The sequence below is a fragment of the Lissotriton vulgaris genome, chromosome 8, assembly GCF_964263255.1.
Source record: "Lissotriton vulgaris chromosome 8, aLisVul1.2, whole genome shotgun sequence".
NCBI lineage: Eukaryota > Metazoa > Chordata > Amphibia > Caudata > Salamandridae > Lissotriton > Lissotriton vulgaris.
Window position 1 is genome coordinate 1,237,602,436 of NC_141696.1, and position 19,750 is coordinate 1,237,622,185.

Here is a 19,750-nt window from a genome sequence, read left to right on the forward strand (position 1 = left end):
GATTGATGCGGATTGAGGAGATCAAACTGATCAATGTGTTTAGTCAGTTGTAGTTGTGCGCATTTTTCCAATAGTTTGGCGAGAGTGGGAATATTGGTAATGGGACGGTAGTTGTTCAGGTCGGATGGGTCGGCGGTAGCTTTCTTTAGTAAAGGAGTGGCTTGTCCAACTTTGAGGGAGTCTGGGATGATTCCTTGTTGGAGGGAGCTGTTGATAATTTTAGTCCAGAGTGGGAGGAGCAATGGGGTGAAATCTTTGACAGCATTAGCAGGGAGGGGATCCGTGAGGTGATTGGAGGGTTTCAAGGTGCTGAGCAGTTTGCCTATTTCTTCTTCGGAGTAGGTGTCGAAGGAAGACCATGTGGCATTGTTTTTTGGTTCGGAGGGTGTTATGCAATTGGGTGTGGCGAAGAGGCTTGCGTCAGTGCGGAGAGCAGTCTTTATGTTGTCAGTTTTTTGGGTGAAGAAAGCTGCGAAGTCTTCACAGGAGGGAGCTTCGCATGAAGTACTTAGAGGTTGGGGTTGTTCCTTGGCTTGTGTTCTGATTAGCTCAAACAGTTTTCTTGGGCGGTTTTTTGCTTGGTCGAGCTGGAGGCTGAAGAAGTTTGCTTTTGCGAGCTTTATTTTCCTGAAGTAGGCGTTTCTCTTTTTCTTCAGGATTTTCAGGTGCAGTGCAGAGGGAGCTGATCTCCAGGTGCGCTCTGCCATTCGCATGGCTCGTCTATCTTCATTGAGACTCCCGTCGTACCATGGATTGGAAATTTTAGCGGAGACTCTTTTTAGCTGTAAGGGAGCAGCCTCATTAATTATTGAGGTCATGGCGTTGAGACAGTGGTCAGTCAAGGATTGGACATCTGTAGCGCCCGCAGGAGGGAGCAGGAGGTCGCGGCTGTTCGGGGGTAGGGAGTATGGGTTGAGTTTTTTCAGATCTCTTTTCCAGACTTTAGGTCTGGAGGATTGACCCGTGCTGAGTTTGACTTTTTCATTTATGAAGAATGTGACAATATGATGATCTGACCAATCACAGGGTTGGACAGACTCAAGTTGGATAGCTTCCTCTTTGGCAATGATAAGGTCGAGGATAGAGCCTTTCTTGTGGGTCGGGCTGTTGCATATTTGGGTGAGGTCCAGGGCGTCGAGGAAGTTTTTAAGACTATTTACCACCGCATCATTGAGATTGTTCCAGTGGAGGTTGAAGTCACCAAGGTATATTTGGGTGAGCTGTCGTCCAGGGTTGATTGAAATCATGTCCATGATTTGTTGGACGAAGGAGAGGTTGTCTCTGGGTGGGTGGTAAATGCCGTGAAGTGAGCATATCGGTTTACCCTCACTGATAATCTCGAGGCAGATGTATTCGTAGGAAGTTGGGGAGGGTAGGGACAATGCAGAGACTTTCAGAACAGAAAGGTTGTTCCTGTATATGCATGCGATTCCACCACCTATCTTGCCGGACCTGTCAAGCCTAATGATGTGGTAGTTGGGAGGAACCAGAATGTCCATTATGGGTGTAGAAGATTCGGTTAGCCAGGTTTCAGTCAAGATGATTAGGTCAAGGTCCAATGTTAGGATTAGGTCGGCGATAAAGGAGGAGTGTCTAGAGGCCGATCTGCAGTTTAGGAGAGTGCATTTAAGACGGGTGTGTCAGGGGAGGTAGAGGGTACTAGAGAGAGGGGGACTTTTCTAAGGTTATTCGAGACGGAGATTCTGTTATTTAGTGTGGAGGGTCTACAGGGATTTGAGTGAATCGTGGGGATGTGGAGGTGCGAGGCGGTTGGGTGGTTTAGGGCAGCTGGGTCGTAGGAGCGGAGGAGGGTGAAAGTACCAAGATCCGACAGAGGGTTGCATGTGCGACGGGGCGGTTGTTGCGATTGTGGGCAGGGATCGCTGTCCAGTGTGGGCGACGGGTGCGGTTGTTGCGATTGTGGGGGTGGATCGCGGTCCTGTGTGATGGGTGTAGCTTGCAAGCGTCATCAGGCCGGGTGTAGGGCAAGTTGAGAGGGGTGGTGGTGTTGAGTGAGTTGTGTCTGGGGGGTGTGATGAGTAGTTCTTTGATGGTGTGAATATCTTCTTTGATGGTGTGAATGTCTTCTTTGAGCTGGAGGAGGGAGGACATAATCTTGTCCAGCGTGGGATAAGTGTGAGTGCTGGGGGTGGGAATCATGGGTGAGTGGCTGACCTGGGGATTAACGTGCGAGTGGGGGGGTGGGTTGGTGTTCACGCAGGGCTCCGTGGAGTCAGCGTACGGGTTTGTGTTAGGGAGGAGAGAGGGTATGGGGGCGATGGGAGTGGATGCGGTACGACGGACGTTGGTGGCGTATAGGAGGGCATTGGCAGCGGGCGGAGAGAGCGGGCTGGAAGTGGAGTGTGTGTTGGTGATGATGGGGGAGCCTGAAGGGTAGTGAGGGCTAAGAGTGGGGGGGGAGATGGGGCTGAGGATGGTCCTGTCGTGGGGAGGGGGAGTTATCATAATAGGTGTGGTGTGCTGTGCTTGGTTAATTAGCGGGTGGTAGTGGGGACTGAGCGTGGGGGGGGGATAATGGGTGGGATTTGTCGTTATGCGTGTCGTTCTGGTGCTGATCTAGGTTAGAGGGGTTGTGGGTGGGAGTTGTTATGTCAGGGAGGAGAGTGATCGGAGTGGTAGTGGTATGTGTGGGGGTCAGAGGGTTAGTGTTAGAGGGGGGCTAGTGTATGAGGGGGAGAGATTTGTGACTGTGATTGAGGTGTGTGGGGTGGTAACAGCAGGTGGGTGATTGACTGAGGTGCTGGGGGTAGTGGTGAGCTGCGTGTCGATCTGATGCTGAGCGAGGTTAGAAGGGTTGTGGGTGGTGGCTGTGACGTCAGGAGTGATAGCGCTGGATGAGTCATGGGTGGAGGTCCGCGGCTTGGAAAGCTGCTCTTTGAACTTGGGGAACAGGTTGTCTAGTAGTTCCAGGTTCTTGTCTGTGGATTGAATTAGGACCATCCCATTATTGTATAAAGTAATGGTGGTTCTGCCAGGGAAGAGTTGGGATGGTGTGATGGACAGAGTTAGGCCATGAGCGGTTTTCCTGGTGGTGGAGACGGTGAGTAGGGTGAGGAACGCTTTTCTCCATTGAGCTCTGCGTGAGGTGTGGAAGATGATATCAATGTTCAGGGCTCCATTGACCGGTGAGAAGTAGGTGTCGGCAAAGGGGGTTTCAGGGTGGGACCTCAGGAAGTTGTGTTTAAAGCGTTTAGCGGCTTTTTTGGTGAGAGTGGATGGGTAGTTGATTCTATATGTGTGCTTGCCGATGAGATCCATGTTGGGATGGCTGTATAGGAAGGTATGGGAGGATATACAAATACAAAGAACAACTGTCAAACCGTAGGATACATAGCACAGGAGTGACACTAGCGAGCGGTCAAAAATAGCCAAAAAAATATAAGAGGTAGCAGTCGGTGCAGTCCAGGTGACACTGGTGAATGGCCACAAAAATAACCAGAATGTAAGAGGTAGCGTCGGTGTAATCCAGGAGTAGAAAGTGAATGTGTGCAGCTTACAGGACTGAATAAAATATATATGAGGTAGCAATCAGTGCATAATAGTGACAAAAGAGAGATGGGTGCAGCTTACAGAGTATACAGTATGCAAATATGAATAAAATACTAAAGAAATACTGGAACCAGTATAGGTGCAAACAATAGGCTAAAATAGACAGATATGACACTAGTGAGCAACCGGTAGCATATGGGGTAGCGATCAGTGCACTACCGGTGAGGAAAAAGTGAGAATGGGTGCAGGTTACATAAAGTGTATAAAATAAAAATACCACTAGAAGTATAATACTGCAAATAAAATACTAAAGAAATACTGTAACCAATATAGGTGCAATCAATAGGCTACAATAGACAAGCATGACACTAGTGAGCAACCGGTAACATATGAGGTAGCTAAAGTTTGTATCCCCCTTACCCTGACTAGAAGCAAGGGTCCCTATTTGAACAAAGGTACCTACCTCTGCCACCTAGAGACCTCCATTTCTAACATCGGTGGCAGCGGTGGGATTTGAACTTGTATTTGTACTTGACCCACAGTGATTGGTGTACATCACTAGTTTAGTGAAGACCACTATGCAACCACATACTGTGTTTTATTTTTGGCTCTATTTTTGATCTGACTCTTGATGTCTCCACACACCATTTCTCTAAAAGGTAAACCTGCAAATGAGGGAGCAGAATTGGAGCTTGATATTGAAAAAGTAGTTCAAGTCAAGCAGGTCTTGAAGAGTTTTGGATGTTCCATGAGGAACAACTCTAGGAAAGAGGAGCTACAGAAGGCCCTGGGGGCCTCGTGGAAGGCCAGAGAAGCTGGGGAGGAAGATGATACAGATGTGGATTGGGGTGTGCCAGAGGGTGGCTTCAGATCTGAGGATTTGCCTGTTGGGAGAGCAGCCTCTAGGGCTGGCAGCAAACATTCTTCCCGGAATTTGTCTCCAGAGAAATGGGGGAGAACCAAAGGGTCAGAAAGCAATGAACTAGAGCTGCTGAAGCTCCAGATGAGGAAACTGGGAATGGAAAAAGACAAGGAAGCTACCCTTGCCTTTGAAGAAAGGAAGTTTCTTTTGGCACATGAATTGAGAATGAGAGAGCTTGATGTGGAGCTCGAGAGGCTTGAGGCCATGATTGTCTTAGATAAGAAAAAGGAATAGTGTGTAGCTCGTGGCGCTATTAAGATTATGGCAGCCCCTGGGCGGTGGGGAAGAACATAAAATCTCACAGTGGTGTAGAAACGAGATACTGAAGAGCGAGCTAACATGGGCAAAAGGGATAAGAGGAACTATAGCTAAAACTTGTAGAATTATGAGTATCAAGCTGTGCCCTCAGACTTTACAAATTGAGAATGATAAGAGGGAACCTAGGGCCCAGGGGAGAGAAATCTCGAGCCCAGGACCAAGATTCTCTCTTGGGAAAAAAATCTGTAATTTAATGGCTAACATGTGGCAAAATAAACAAAATTTAACTTATATGGATAGACTACCCTGTTGTTGGATAAGAAGAGAATTACTAAGGTTAAGAATTGGTGTTAACCCTTGTTATACTAACAACAGAGTAGAAAGAGCAATGATTGATAGCAAGGGAAAATGTGTTTTGTATTTTGGGAACAACGTTTGATATTTTACTGGATTGTCAAAAGGTTTTGGATTTACGAAAGTGTTTTTACGCCCAATTTTTTAAAAGTATGGTAGTAAAAATAGGGTACATGTAGTAGATCTTCTAACTGAAATTAGTAATTTAGATACAGCTGGCGCTATGAGGAAGTTCATCCAGAAAGTTAAAGAAACTCTTAAATGTGAATTGAACTGAAATTCTTGTTTTAAAAATCTCATATGACATATACTACGCTACACGGAATGATAGACGGGCCAATGAATTTTAAATGTATGAATTTTATGACAGATTTTATTCAAGAAATTTGATTTTAGGAGTTTGTATTTATGGAGATTTTAAATGTAAAAGGAATGTCAAGTCCAAATAAACTTTTGTTGTGAACTGAAGTGAGCTCTGCTGAGACGGAGGTGACAGCCAGGAGAGAAGAGACCAGCTCAGATGGTGGCAACAAAAATATAGTGTTTAGTGCTGAGTGAGAACTACACACACCCAGAGATTTGGTGCCTGACTTAAAGGGGGGGGGTTAACATAAACCATGGGGTTCAGGTTTATGAGGTAGCTCCAGTGATGTGCAGTGTTCCTGAGGTGGCTTGGGGAACTAGCACAGGGGTTCATATTCCTAGTGGTGGTAGGGACGCTCTACTGATCCTGGATGAGAGATGCAGGGAGAGGGGTTACCACATGGGAAAAGTCATGGCACATATATGTGGAGACTGCCCAGAAGAGTGTGGGTTGAGTGACAGAGACAGTCAGATGCTGTTTTGCCAGTCTCAGAAGGCAGTCTTGTCAGAAATTGCAAGTTAGTAAAGCCTAGTTAATGGGGAACAATAAGTCAAAAACTTGGAGAGTACAAAACATCAATGTTGAGAATACATGTAGACTGGCTTAAAGATGCCTACAATGGACCGGAAGATAATATTAATAAAGAAAAGTGTCCCAAGCATGTGGCATCACCTACAAAACTGTTGATAATGTGTATTAATATTTGCAATGTAGGTCAGTCTTGCACAAAAAGATAGAAGCTGAAAATGAATGGAAGAAGATAAAAAGACGTGGCACAACCGAAATATTTACACAAAAGTAATGACACATCAAACTTTGGCAAGGTTGGTTGGTTCACAAATGTACACAAGAAAAATGTGTAATTACAGCAAATCTGAGTTTAGTCAATCACTTTTCGTCTGTGTATATAATTAGTGTCATATACTTCACGTGCTTGTAGAAATAAATGAATTATGGTCCACAAAATTCGGAGTGAATATGCCACAGGAAGTGTAGTAACTAAGCCTGGGCGTAATTTCAATTACGCTAGAGTAATTGGCCTATTTTCGTTAATTCCGAGTTACTCTTTGACGCAGAATTACCAATAATTACGCAATTACTCCTCATGTAATTGAGAGTAATTTGGAGGAAAAAATCCTAAAGAAAGAACACATTCACTGAGTGTGAGCAACTGCCTGCCCCCGCTATTTGTGCTCTGCTGCATTTAGAGGGGTTTCTTAGCGCATAATGCATAATTGTGGAGCATTTTTGTACTACAAAATGACACTAAATGCAGAATTACTCTTCACGCACTATTCAAGCATAATCTCACTGAAGTTTTAGGTACGTCCTAGTGATTACACTACACTGAATTACACAAGCTACGTCCACCCCCAAGTAGTACCAAAAAATTGGAAGTGTCCCAATAGAGTGCTCAATGTAAATGACAATGTTTAGAGACAAAAAATTTATAGAGGAAAACATGTAAACATTTACTTAGATATTTATAAATTATGTTTAGATTGCTGAGAAGTGGTCGCTACCATGACTATCTTCTGTCTACAAAAAAAGTGGCAGTGACCAATTACGAGCGGCAGCAAGTTTGGTTGCTATAGACCCGTATTGCTCCAATCTATAATGCTTTACTGGTGCATTAAAAAAAAAAGAAATTGGACCATCAAGCTAGTGTGCTTGCATGCAGGTCTAGATCTTGATGCAACGCTTGGGCTCTCTCTATAGGCTTTTTGTGTGTGTTTAACTCTTTTTAAGCCTCACAGAACATATTACTGTGGCCGCACTTCTACCTTGGCAGGGTACACACTGTTTAATTGTGTAATATGGTACAAGACTGCCATCTAGGGTTTCAGGTGACATCATATTCCACAAGGATGAAGGTTGAGTGCTCTGTAAACGTACCAGAACCCCCAGGTGGCACTGTTAGACATATATTACACGTTACCCGTTATCTATTTTTTATATTTCATGTTTATGTTCGGTAATTACCTTGAACAAAATGTACTGCACTTACTAGAATTTGAATATATAGCTTTTCTTTACGTTTCATGTATGAAGTAATAATGAAAAAATGAACAAAGTTGATGGCTTGTGGATTTATGCAATTACGTGGTTGCAGTGTTCCCAAATAATGAAGTATTTACTGCATTTGCTTTATAATTTACAAATTTCTCAAAAATGTTGTTTCGATCTAGAAGGGATGAAAATAATACTGCCAGAGAATGTGCCAGATATTTGGCATTGTCACTGCATAATTTAGCTAACATTGTAACATAATTTACTCCCCCATGCTGCACAATCCTAATATTGTAGCAACCTTGACAATGGTAAAGCTTTATTTACAAAGTGGTTTTGGGACTGCCATCATGATGTTGACACCCATATTTCACAGGGATCCATTACACATTCCAGTTTCCTGTGAAACAAGAGATTTTCATTTTGTGCAATAAAAGCACCGATGTATGCAATATATATATAGATATAGATAGATAGGTAGGTAGGTATAGATAGACAGCTAGATACACACACACCTGTGCATAGCTGCAAATACGGCAGCATGATGGTGCATTTTTTGTGGCCAGCAACCACAATTCATGCAGCTGGTAATTGGCATAGCGGCATTAGCAAGCAAACTATTCAACTCTATCCAACTGAATAGTATCCATGACATTGCCACATAGTACTAAACAATGTTTGATACATATTACTTGGAGAAAAAAACACAGAAGAGGGAATAAGATGCACAAACTTCAAAAATGCAACTACAAACATTCCTGGTTAGCACAAACGGCATACATTTATTCAAAGTGCAAACGATAGGGAATGTAACTTACGCTGCAGCCAACATACAGCAATGTGGTATGCAATCGCTTGTGAACAGTAGAAATATATGCAAATCGGAGTAGGCAGCAGGCAAATGAGTAGAGAAGAAGCACTACGCTGTTCATAACTGTAACATAATATTATTCATGCTTAAACACTGTATATATTTGTCCTAAACTCTTGTGCCAGTTAAGCAGACTGCCAACAGTACTTCGATATATTGATGTGCAGTATTGCTCTAGGAGTTTGCTCACAGATGCCATATCCTGGGACGAAACAGTAATGTTACATTACTGTACAAAATGATAGCTTGTAAAAACGAATGTAATGATATATAATTAATTAGGGAATGTGCTGAGATTAAACAGTGGCTAAAACAATGCACCCAAGATATCTTCTGAATCTATGCATTGTTTCCATTATTATGGTGTTACTAGATGAGCACCGATGGCATTCATGAGCCCCTTCACGGTAAATGTATTATTTTTACGGAAAGTTGATTAGCACCACTATTAAGTAAATGCAGCCTTCTATGTCCCGTATGTTCCATTGGAAGCAATTTGTAGGCAGCAAGGCCTACAATCACATGATATTCACTGTATCTGGCTGCAAACGTGGACTGTAGGCCCTGCTTTAAAGTCAGGGTCAAGACTGGCATTGAGGGTAGACATATAATACACCTCCTTAGAACGCGTGCCCTTTAAATTAGACTTTATAACCCTCACAGCCCATAACAGTATGACATTGCTTGCGATGCAAAATGATGGATCGCGTGAACATAGCTTGTACATCGCATAGACACCACTTCTTGCATTAGATCTAGTAGATACATGCAGTAACTTGTTATTCGACTGGTCGCAACCTAGCAAGCCAAACATGGAATGTGGGCAGACTGGAAATGGAAAGTGCTAAATTTACACTAGGGAGGTAGAATAAATGCAATGAATCCAATCACTATTAGTGGATGCACTTAACATGCACCTTATAAAGCGACCAGGTGCTCATTTAAATTTGGCCGTTTAGTTACGCTTTCCAGTTGCCTGAACACAGTGCACAATGCGACTAGAAGAACATGCGATTAACTGTGCATGGGTTTGCACTCAATGACGAGGTCTTTGTTTCACTCCACTGCAAGAGAATCATCTTAGTTTCTTCTCTTGTGGGGAAGGTAGTCAAAGCAGCTTAGCTGCATGAGTTATATGTTTTCACCTTTTTAATATATTTAGGACTACAGTGCACACCACTGGCAAAAAGTGTGATTCCATTAAATGTACAAGGGTCCGGCTTATTAGTGGAATACGTCTTAAAGTCTTGAACAAATGGCCGCTCAGCATCTCCCCAGCATGAAAATGACTTGCTTGGGGCATGAAGTCGCCATATGTATCATTTAGTCTGTTCATTTCTTCAAATCCAGATCGGATTCCTCTTAGTCGAAAACGAGTGGTCGGTCATCAGCAAACTCAACGCGTTGTTGTCTCGGAAAATCTTCAGGATTCGCTAAAGAAGGTCTGTGTGAATCAAAGGCGCTGTCATCCATTGAGCCTGGAAAATCACAGAGGACACACAAAAATTAGGATAGTGGACAGAAAACCACATTATCATTCTTGTGAGCCACAAACATGCCATGTAAAAAAAGTTATATACGAGAAATACACATCTTTGTATGGGATCAAAGGACTCTCTAGCAAAGGACTATCCTTGACAGGAGAATAGCGTCTGATTAAAGAAAAAGAACACCCTTTTATAACTCTGATCCTGCAAAATTTCACCTCACCTTCTCCAAAGATTACAGTAATCTGGGCTACGATTGTGTGAAGTTGCAAGATGCAAGCAATGTTTCGCAACATTCCAGATTAAAGGCCTTCATCTAGCTCCTAGATTTCCCTTCAGCTTTGTGCAATTCTTTCATGGTTCAGCGCTGAAACTGGATGTGCCAGGAGCGATGTGAGCCGTTCTTGATATGCATTCCTCATGAGTGACCCTTGCACTTGCGAGGGAAGGGCTCTCTTGTCCGAAAAATAAGCCCACAATGTTTCAAAAAAGGCTTCCTGCAGCACATTTAAGATGCAAGAACCTTTTGGTAAATGTTGGGGTTTGTGATATTGGAACTGATGTATACATCTCAATTTCGATGAAAAAGCCCTAGTACGAAAAAGCAATCGCCTTCACGTACAGTTTTTGCAAGAAATATGGCAAGGTTGTGAGAAAATACTTTGCATTCTGCAGGCCCCAAATCGGAACACACGTCACATAACATAGAACACTGGCGAACACTCAGTTGAAAATAGCTCTATTGTCACAAACTAATTTTGTTATTTGAAACTTCTGGTAACATGAATTGTCTTCCTGCTTTTACCACTTCACAAACTAATAAGAAAAGAAAAAAAAATAATATATGTATATATATATATATATATATATATATATATATATATATATATAACGGAAGCAACGAGTAGAAAAACCACACGCTGGCGAGACTGTGTACCAGACAAATTAGTTTATTTGTCAACCCTCGGACGCATTTCGCCTGTCCCGCAGGCTTGTTCACCAAAGTTTCATTACAAACATTCACCTTTTAAAGTGCAAAAGTGTTGGGTCACGTGATCGGAAACCAGGTTACAACAGTAGGAATGGAAGAAAGACTTATGGTTACTCCCATTACCAATTCAGTAAAATTACTGTTCAACAATTCATTGATAATGCATTCAGCAGCTTAAATATCACTTTAAAGTATTTTAAATTCATTGTTGCATTGTTAAAAAGCCCGCATACAGAGAACAATTTTGATGAGAAGGGGGGCATTCCGACAAGGCATGTGTAGGTTGTCGGTTCAAGCGCTAATGTTTTTTCCCCTTCTCCTGAGTTTACTAAAACTTTATTAACCCTAAAATTTCAAAAGTGCTCACAATACTTGCACAATCTCGCTCGGACTTCAACAAATCTGTCCTATTGGCTAACGCTCAAGTGGGCAACTAACCCCACAATTAGTGCAATCAGTATATTAAAATGCAACATATTTTTACAGAACTATACATTATCTGTGCTGCCCGATATTACAAAGAATACAGCCCAAGTGGGCAGTTACATTTCAACTGGTTACCGGTATTTGCCCAAAATACATGTGCCACACTTAAACCAAATTGTGCAATTAAAGACATCAACAACTTCATAGAAGGAGCGGGGATCATCAACTTGCCTCTCCCCATTTTCTAGAATTTGCACAGAACCCATAGAACAATTTCATATGTCAATGTAGACTCAATCACATCTTAGAGAGATCCCTCTCTAAAGATGTGTTTTTAAGTCCTCTTCCAGATTAAGGCCCCCAGGGGCCTTGGCATTGAGTTCCAGGATGTACCTGGATTCCAAGCGCCTCAATTTTTGTAGGCGATCCCCGCCCCGTATGCTGTTCAGAATGGAGTCAATAACAAAGTAGCAGAGCCCTGATACATCTTGATTGTGGAACGCCTCAAAGTGCCGGGCCACAGGGTACGTTTGGTCTACATGCTTAATGGCTCTCATATGCTGTAAGATGCGTACATGGACTGGGTGGATTGTGCTGCCCACGTATCCCAACCCGCAAGGGCATTGAAGCACGTAGACAGCATAGTCCGTTTTGCAATTAAAGAAACCTTTTATTGATTTTATTCTTTTTGAGATTCCAGCTTGGTATGTGCGGGTATTAATTCCCGCAGTGCACGCCTTACATTTTGAGCATTTTAAAAGCCTGATTTCCTTTTAAGCCAGTCTACCCCGCTTTTTTGTTTTTGAGGTGCTGCCGGTGGCATGTTGGAGACCAACATTTGTTTGAAGGATCTGGCTTTTCTGAAGGTAATCTCGGGTCTCTTTTTCACCATTTTTTCAAGCACTGGATCGTTGGCTATAAGATGCCAGTGCCTATTGATTATACCCCTCACTGCCTTGTGTTGTTTGTTATAGGTCGTGATCATCCTAATTTGGTTCACGGAATGATCCTTTGCATTGTTTTCAAGGGGTTTCTTGAACAGGATGTCTTCCCTGCTTCTCATTTTGGCCTTCCGTATCGCACTTGTGATATTAGAGTGTGAGTAGCCTCTAGCTTTGAACCTCTCCTCAAGGGTGTTAACCCCTTCGAGGCTGATGACGAGCTGGGCTCGTCATGGTGTAGCCTCCTCAAACACTGATGACGAGCCCAGCTCGTCATGAACAATGGGTTTTTAAAAATATCAGCATAGCAGCAGAATCAGAGCAGCGCGCATGTGGTTAAGCTCCCTTTCCTGCATTTCAGCATCACTGCAGTTACGTATTACACGCAGACTTTCCCCATAGGGGATGCTTCTAATGAGGCTATTAGGATGGAAACTGTCCGCGTGTAGCAGTGTATTCCCTGCTGTGGGTTTTCTGAATAGCTGAGAATGCAGTCGGCCATTTTTCACATAGATTGTTAAATCTAGGAAATTTAAGGAAGTAGTGCTGATTTCACTAGTGAATTTCAGATTGAGATTCTTTGTAATATCGGGCAGCACAGATAATGTATACACATGCCTTGTCGGAATGCCCCCCTTTTCATCAAAATTGTTCTCCGTATGCGGGCTTTTTAACAATGCAACAATGAATTTAAAATACTTTAAAGTGATATTTAAGCTGCTGAATGCATTATCAATGAATTGTTGAACAGTAATTTTACTGAATTGGTAATGGGAGTAACCATAAGTCTTTCTTCCATTCCTACTGTTGTAACCTGGTTTCCGATCACGTGACCCAACACTTTTGCACTTTAAAAGGTGAATGTTTGTAATGAAACTTTGGTGAACGAGCCTGCGGGACAGGCGAAACGCGTCCGAGGGTTGACAAATAAACAAATTTGTCTGGTACGCAGTCTCGCCAGCGGGTGGTTTTTCTACTCGTTGCTTCCGTTAAATTTAAGAGACCCGGCACCGGAGGTCTCTGTTTCAGGCGAGACACCCGTTGGTCTGGAGGCGGTGACGATCTTCCGAGGCAAGGAGGAGAGATATATATATATATATATATACACACACACACTTTTCCATTCTGCGAACATTACACAAACATTTAAAACCAACGGTTAGCTAAAAATTAACTATCAGTTAAATGGACTCCATTAGATAGTTAGAGGGTCCTAGTTTTAGTGACCATGCCTCCTGGAGGCGCACATGTGAAATCATGAGTATATAAGTGTTCCAGAGACCAATTTTACTGGTTAGTACCCTTATCACTTGCATCATATGATGTTCACACAAATCTAGATCTACAAAACGTAATTACTTTTCTTTTTTAGAACCTTGTTATTTAAGTTTTGAGGTGGTGGTATGATATCAATTATTAATGTTTTCGATTTACTATCCTGCTAGACCAGACTCTCAATAATAGCAATAAAACATAACTCCAACCTTACTCAGGCCGGACTGGATCTCAAAGCAGGCCTGGCACTTTTGTCAGAGCATCAATACTAACCCGTGGGCAGGGGGTCGGCGGGGTTGCACCGCTGTGTTTGTATCTGGGGGCCAATATAGCAACACAACCGCCCCCCAGTAACAAATCCGGTCCCACAGCTATAAACTGGTCCCCACCCTTCCAGCTCCCAAGGGAATGCCCGATGCCTGCTACGGCCAGTCCGGCCCTGATCCTACTGGTGACAGGCTCACCTAAAACATTTTCTGATGTTGCCACACTTTACTAACACAGAGGCCCTTTAATTTGTTGCAACTCCACAGATTCTCAATGCCCTCTTAGTTGATTATGCAGGAGAGTCCTTAGGCTGCCTTGGCTTCCAACTCATCTCCTGGTCAACCGAAGTGGTCTTTGAATATAACTATATCAAGGTCAGAATCTCGGACCACGCTGGGATCCGCTCCTCATGACCACCTCAGTAAATAGAGAGGCATATGCCAATATCAGTAAGATATTTTTTCAGGGAGTTAAATTAGCACTGCCCTTGCTGCGTAGCACGATGACAGCTCGAACATCGAAATCAATTCTTTTTTCCAGCTGCCACTACCTTTAAAAGGCCAAGGTTTCAGATAATGCTTATCAAGGTGGTTTGTACTCTCCCATCATCGGCGGACGGCAGAGGTAATTGTGGTGAGGCGGGCCAGAGCGCAACAGGGTGGGGAAGCCGACAATTGCCGGAATAGGTATTATTTATTTATTTAATTATACGTATGCTGTTGTCTGTCGACTTAGCCCCTCCCACCCCACCCCGTTTACCTGTGCCGGCTCCCGCCGTCTCCCATTTGTGTGTGTAGCTGTTAGTGAATGTGCAAGTATGAAGGGGTCTAAACTGTAGCTTTATAATACATGGGGTTTTGTAATCCCTTTATAAACACCCCTCTCTGTTTTCTTTATAACCAGAGACTTGTGATGCACACATTGACCGATTACAAAGAAACAACGTCAGAATTCAACTGTAATAAGTTTTTACAGTTGAGTTCTAATATCACAACGCCTGCACCAGAGCCAGAAGCTGAGGGGAAAGGCCGGTCAGAAATGGGGCATAATTAATGCAGATGTTTAAAGAAGGAAAAACAAAGCTTTGCTTTTATTTCTTCTGCTCTGTTTTTCTATCTGTACATTGATAAGCAGAAAGGAGCTATTTATGGCAACAACAATTTTTGTGCACTGCTTTGGTAATCATAGAAAAGCTAGCATTTTTCTGCATATTTCTACTGCACCTTTTAAAAAAAAAACGAACCTGTGTCTACTAATATTATACTACTTGTAATATTATTTAGCAAAAAATAAAAAATAAATTGATGTGTTGAATTTAGCGAAGATTGTAGTTTTATTCTTCATGTTTGCAATAATGCAATCTCTTTTATATGAAAGAGATCAGAACCAAGGATTTAAGTGGTTTGTGGGAAAGGTGATGGTGTGACCATGTATTTTACGGAATAAAGTACCCCCGCCATACATGATAAGGATATGGCGAGTCACCTCTGAGTTCCATAACCTTATAAAGAAACTCAGCCTTTGGCCTCGCTCCTCTGTATGGTCATGGAACTACTAGGTGACTTCCAATATCCTTATAATGTATGGCAGGGTTACTGCCCATAGCTTAAAGTAAATCTCAAAGATAGGTAATATGACCACCAGAGCTGGACTGAGAACAGCAGGAAGCCATGGCAGATTGCTGCTTGACTGGCCCTGGGAGAGAGGTGTGGGGGGAAGTGCTAGCAGAAAGCACCACTCCTGCGTTTCTTTCAGGGGGATGATATTGCAGCACTGCTGCAAAACTGGCCCCCAGTAAGAAAAGCGCCCAACGTGGGCACAGAACCGGCACCCAACCCTATGGCCCACCGAGGAAATGCCGGGAGCCCGCTACGGCCATTCCGGCCCTGATGACCACAATCACAATGTTCGTTGGTATCTTCTGTTCTTTAAATAACTATATATCTTTAGTATCTTTGGTAACTATAAATCTTTAGATGATGAGCATGAGATCTGTTACTTAACAAAATACAATTACCAACTCGCGGATCTCCACACATACCTTCAACACTCCTATCACACCTACAGCGGGCATTAACACCCCGCTCGCCGCTGACAGCACAGCTCCCACCCATAACACACCTAACTTAGTCCAGCACCAGAATAACACGCACAATTCCCCCCCTATATCCCCCCCCATTCTCAGTCCTCATTACCCTCTAACCAACTTCGCAGAACATACCCCCTCTCTTAATTTAACTCCCCCTCCCCTCAACAGGACCATCTCCAATCCCACTTCCCCTCCTACTCTCAGCCCCCATTACCCTCCCTACACCCCCACCATGGCTATCAGTCTCCCAGCCTACACCTTGACCCCCCCGCCTACCACCAATGCCCTCACCCATAACACCAACCTCCTCCCTACCTCATCCACACCCCTCCCGCCCAAAACCTCCTGCCTCCCTAACTCCATCCCGCACACCAACACAACGCAGACCTGCTCGAACACCAGCCCTCTCTCCCACCTGCACACGAATTCCCTGGTCATCCATTCACCCCTGACTGCTACCCCCACCCCCACCACCTACCCTACGATGGAATACATCACGGCCACCCTCACTCACATCAAAGAAGACATACACGCCATCAAAGAAATACTCTCCACACACCCCATACACCCCCCACCCACCTCCACCTCCCCTCCCAACTTGTCCCCTACTCCGCCGGCGGACTCCCACCCTCATCACGCCCCACACCAGGCGTCAATCCCTGCTCATAGGCGCAGCAACTGCCCGCAGCAACTGCCCTCGTCCACCGCATCGCCCCTGCAACCCCTCACGCATCTACACCTCCCCGCCCAACTTGTCCCCCACCCCTCCGACTAACTCTCGCACTCAGCTATCCCCCAATCTGACCTCAATCCCAGCTCTTAATCGCAACAACCGCCCTCGCCGCACCCACAACTCATCTTCCGACCTCGACACACTCACCCTTCTCCGCTCCTATGACCCAGCCCCCCAAATTCACACAACCACCCCACACCGCAGCATTCCCACAATACACCCAAATCCCCTTAGACCACCCACACTAAACAGCAGATTCTCCATCCCCAATAACCTTAGAAAAGTCCCTCTCTCGCTAGAACCATCTAACACCCTCTACACACCCCGTCTCAAATGCACTCTTCTCAACTGCAGATCGGCCACGAAACATTCCGCAGCCATTGCTGACCTCCTCTTATCGCGGGACCTTGACCTAATCATCCTGACTGAAACGTGGCTAACTGAATCTTCGACACCCTTTATGGACATTCTGGTTCCTCCCAACTACCACATTATCAGGCTCGACAGAACAGGCCAAATAGGTGGTGGAATCGCATGCATCTACAGGAACAACCTCTCTGTTCAGAAAGTCAATTCCACATCCCTACCATCCCCAACATCCTGGGAATACATCGGCCTTGACATTATTAGTGAGGGCAAACCGATATGCTCTCTTCACAGCATTTACCACCCACCCAGGGACAACCTCACCTTTTCCTAACAAATCATGGATATGATCTCAACCAATTCCGGATGGCAGCTCACCCAAATATACCTTGGTGACTTCAACCTCCACTGGAATGACCGCAACGACGCGGTGGTAAATAGTCTTAAAAATGTCCTCGATGCCCTTAACCTCACCCAAATATGCAACAGCCCGACCCACGAGAAAGGTTCTACCCTCGACCTGATCATCTCCAAAGAGGACTCTATCCAACTCGAATCCATCCAACCCTGTGACTGGTCAGATCATCATATTATCACATTCTTTATCAATGAAAAAGTCAACCATGCTCAAATCTCCAAGCCCAAAGTCTGGAAAAGAGATTCGAAAAAGCTCAACCCAGGCTCTTTGCACCCTAACAGTTGCAATCTCCTACTCCCACCTACAGGCGCCATGGACGTCCAAACTCTGACTGACCACTATCTCAACGCTATGACCTCTATAATTAATGAGGCTGCACCTATGCAGCTAAAAAGAGTCTCTACTAAAATCTCAAAACCATGGTACGACGGGAGTCTCAACGAGGATAGACGAGACATGCGAATGGCAGAACGGACCTGGAGATCTGCTCCCTCCGCAATGCACCTAAAAGATCTGAAGAAAAAGAGAAACGCCTACTTCAGGAAAATAAAACGCTCAAAATCGGACTTCTTCAGCCTCCAACTCGACCAAGCAAAAAACCGCCCGAGAAAACTGTTTGAGCTAATCAAGTCACAATCCAAGGAGCAACCACAACCACTCAACACTGTGCATGAGGCACCCTCCTGTGAAGACTTCGCTGCTTTCTTTATCCAAAAAACTGACAAAATAAAAAGCGATCTCCTCATTGACGCAAGCCTCTACTCCAAACCCCAATGCCTAGCACCCACTGAACCAAAAAACAATGCTACATGGTCAACCTTCAGCACATATTCGGAAGAAGAAATTGGCAAACTGCTCAGCACCCTGAAACCATCCAATCACCTCACGGACCCCCTCCCTGCCTTCGCAGTAAAAGACTTTACCCCTTTGCTTCTCCCTCTCTGGACTAAAATTATCAACAGCTCTCTCCAACAAGGAAACATACCTGACTCCCTCAAAGTTGGTCAGGTCACACCTCTACTAAAGAAACCTACAGCCGACCCCTCTGATCTCAACAATTACCGTCCCATCACCAATATCCCCACTCTCGCCAAACTGCTGGAAAAATGCGCACAACTACAATTGACTAAACACATTGAGCAATTCGATCTCCTCAACCCTCACCAGTCAGGTTTCCGAGCAGGACACAGCACAGAAACTGCTATGACTCACATAATTGACAACGCACTTCAAATGCTAGACCAAAACGACACCTGCCTCCTCATACTTCTTGATCTCCCCTCAGCATTCGACACCGTTAAACATGAGAATCTACTAGAACTACTAAACACAAGAATGGGCTTATCTGGAACTGTCCTCAAGTGGTTCACTTCCTTTCTTCACAACAGGTCGCAGAAATTCAAGAGCAACAACCTGATGTCCTCGCCAATACCTGTAACGCTAGGCGTCCCCCAAGGATCCTCTCTATCCCCAACTTTGTTCAACCTAGTCATGGAACCTCTCACCACCTTGCTACAAGCATCCAATGTACACTTTCACATGTACGCCGATGACACCCAACTTTACCTCAAATTACAATCACCCAATGACATCCTGCTCCTGAACTCAACAATCAGATGCACCCAATCCTGGCTTGCCGATAATCACCTCAAACTCAATGCCCTGAAAACAGAGTTCCTCCTGATCTCCCCTCCAGCGAAGATATCCACCACTCAACATTGGCTTAAACTCCTAACCGCACTCAATGTCCAACCCACCATCGTGGACTCAGCAAAATCTTTAGGCATAACACTCGACACCAATCTCAACATGCAGCAACATATCAGCAAGGCAACAAAGGGAGCGAACTTCCAGATCAATACTCTGAGGAAACTTAAACCCTTCCTCCCAGCCAAAGACTTCCAAACCGCAGTACAAGCTCTAGTCAACCCACAAATTGAATACGGCAGCACCGCCCTCTGCGGACTCCCCCTAACTACAACCGCACCACTAAAAGCTTCTCTAAATGCTGCAGCGAGACTCATCACTGGGTCAAAAAAGCACTCCCACATTACCCCTGACTTGAAATCCCTGAATTGGCTGCCTTTTGAAGCCAGAATACATCTGAAAATAGCCTGCATGACACACAAGGCAGTACACCTAAACTCACCCGGCTACCTCGCTCAGAAATTGACAATCTCTGGGGGAATTAGAAACACGAGAGGCACAAACAATCTTCTGCTGAAACCTCGAAGATTTCGGAAGGAAAAAACATACAAGCGCTCCTTCTCAGGAATGGCGCCTAGGATTTGGAACTCACTCCCTCCCGAAACCAGGCTTATCTCCTCCACTACACTCTTTAAAAAAGAAGTAAAAGCTATCCTCATGGCTAAATACACTTGAACTACTATCTCGAACCCTATTAACACCCAGCACCGATCCGTACTACATGTTTGACTCCTTTACGTATTTGTTTGAGTTGTCTTATT

General features: G+C 44.3%; 1 protein-coding gene across 1 annotated transcript in view; it reads right to left on the minus strand.

Moving 5' to 3' along the window:
• Positions 1–8,173: 8,173 nt before the first annotated feature.
• Positions 8,174–19,750, minus strand: part of MEDAG (mesenteric estrogen dependent adipogenesis) — a 161,150-nt gene continuing 149,573 nt past the window's right edge. Inside the window, exon 5 of the mRNA XM_086935141.1 lies at positions 8,174–9,767. Within this exon, the coding sequence (XP_086791267.1) occupies positions 9,652–9,767 (116 nt within the window). The 3' untranslated portion in view covers positions 8,174–9,651. The remainder of the gene's footprint in view (positions 9,768–19,750) is intronic.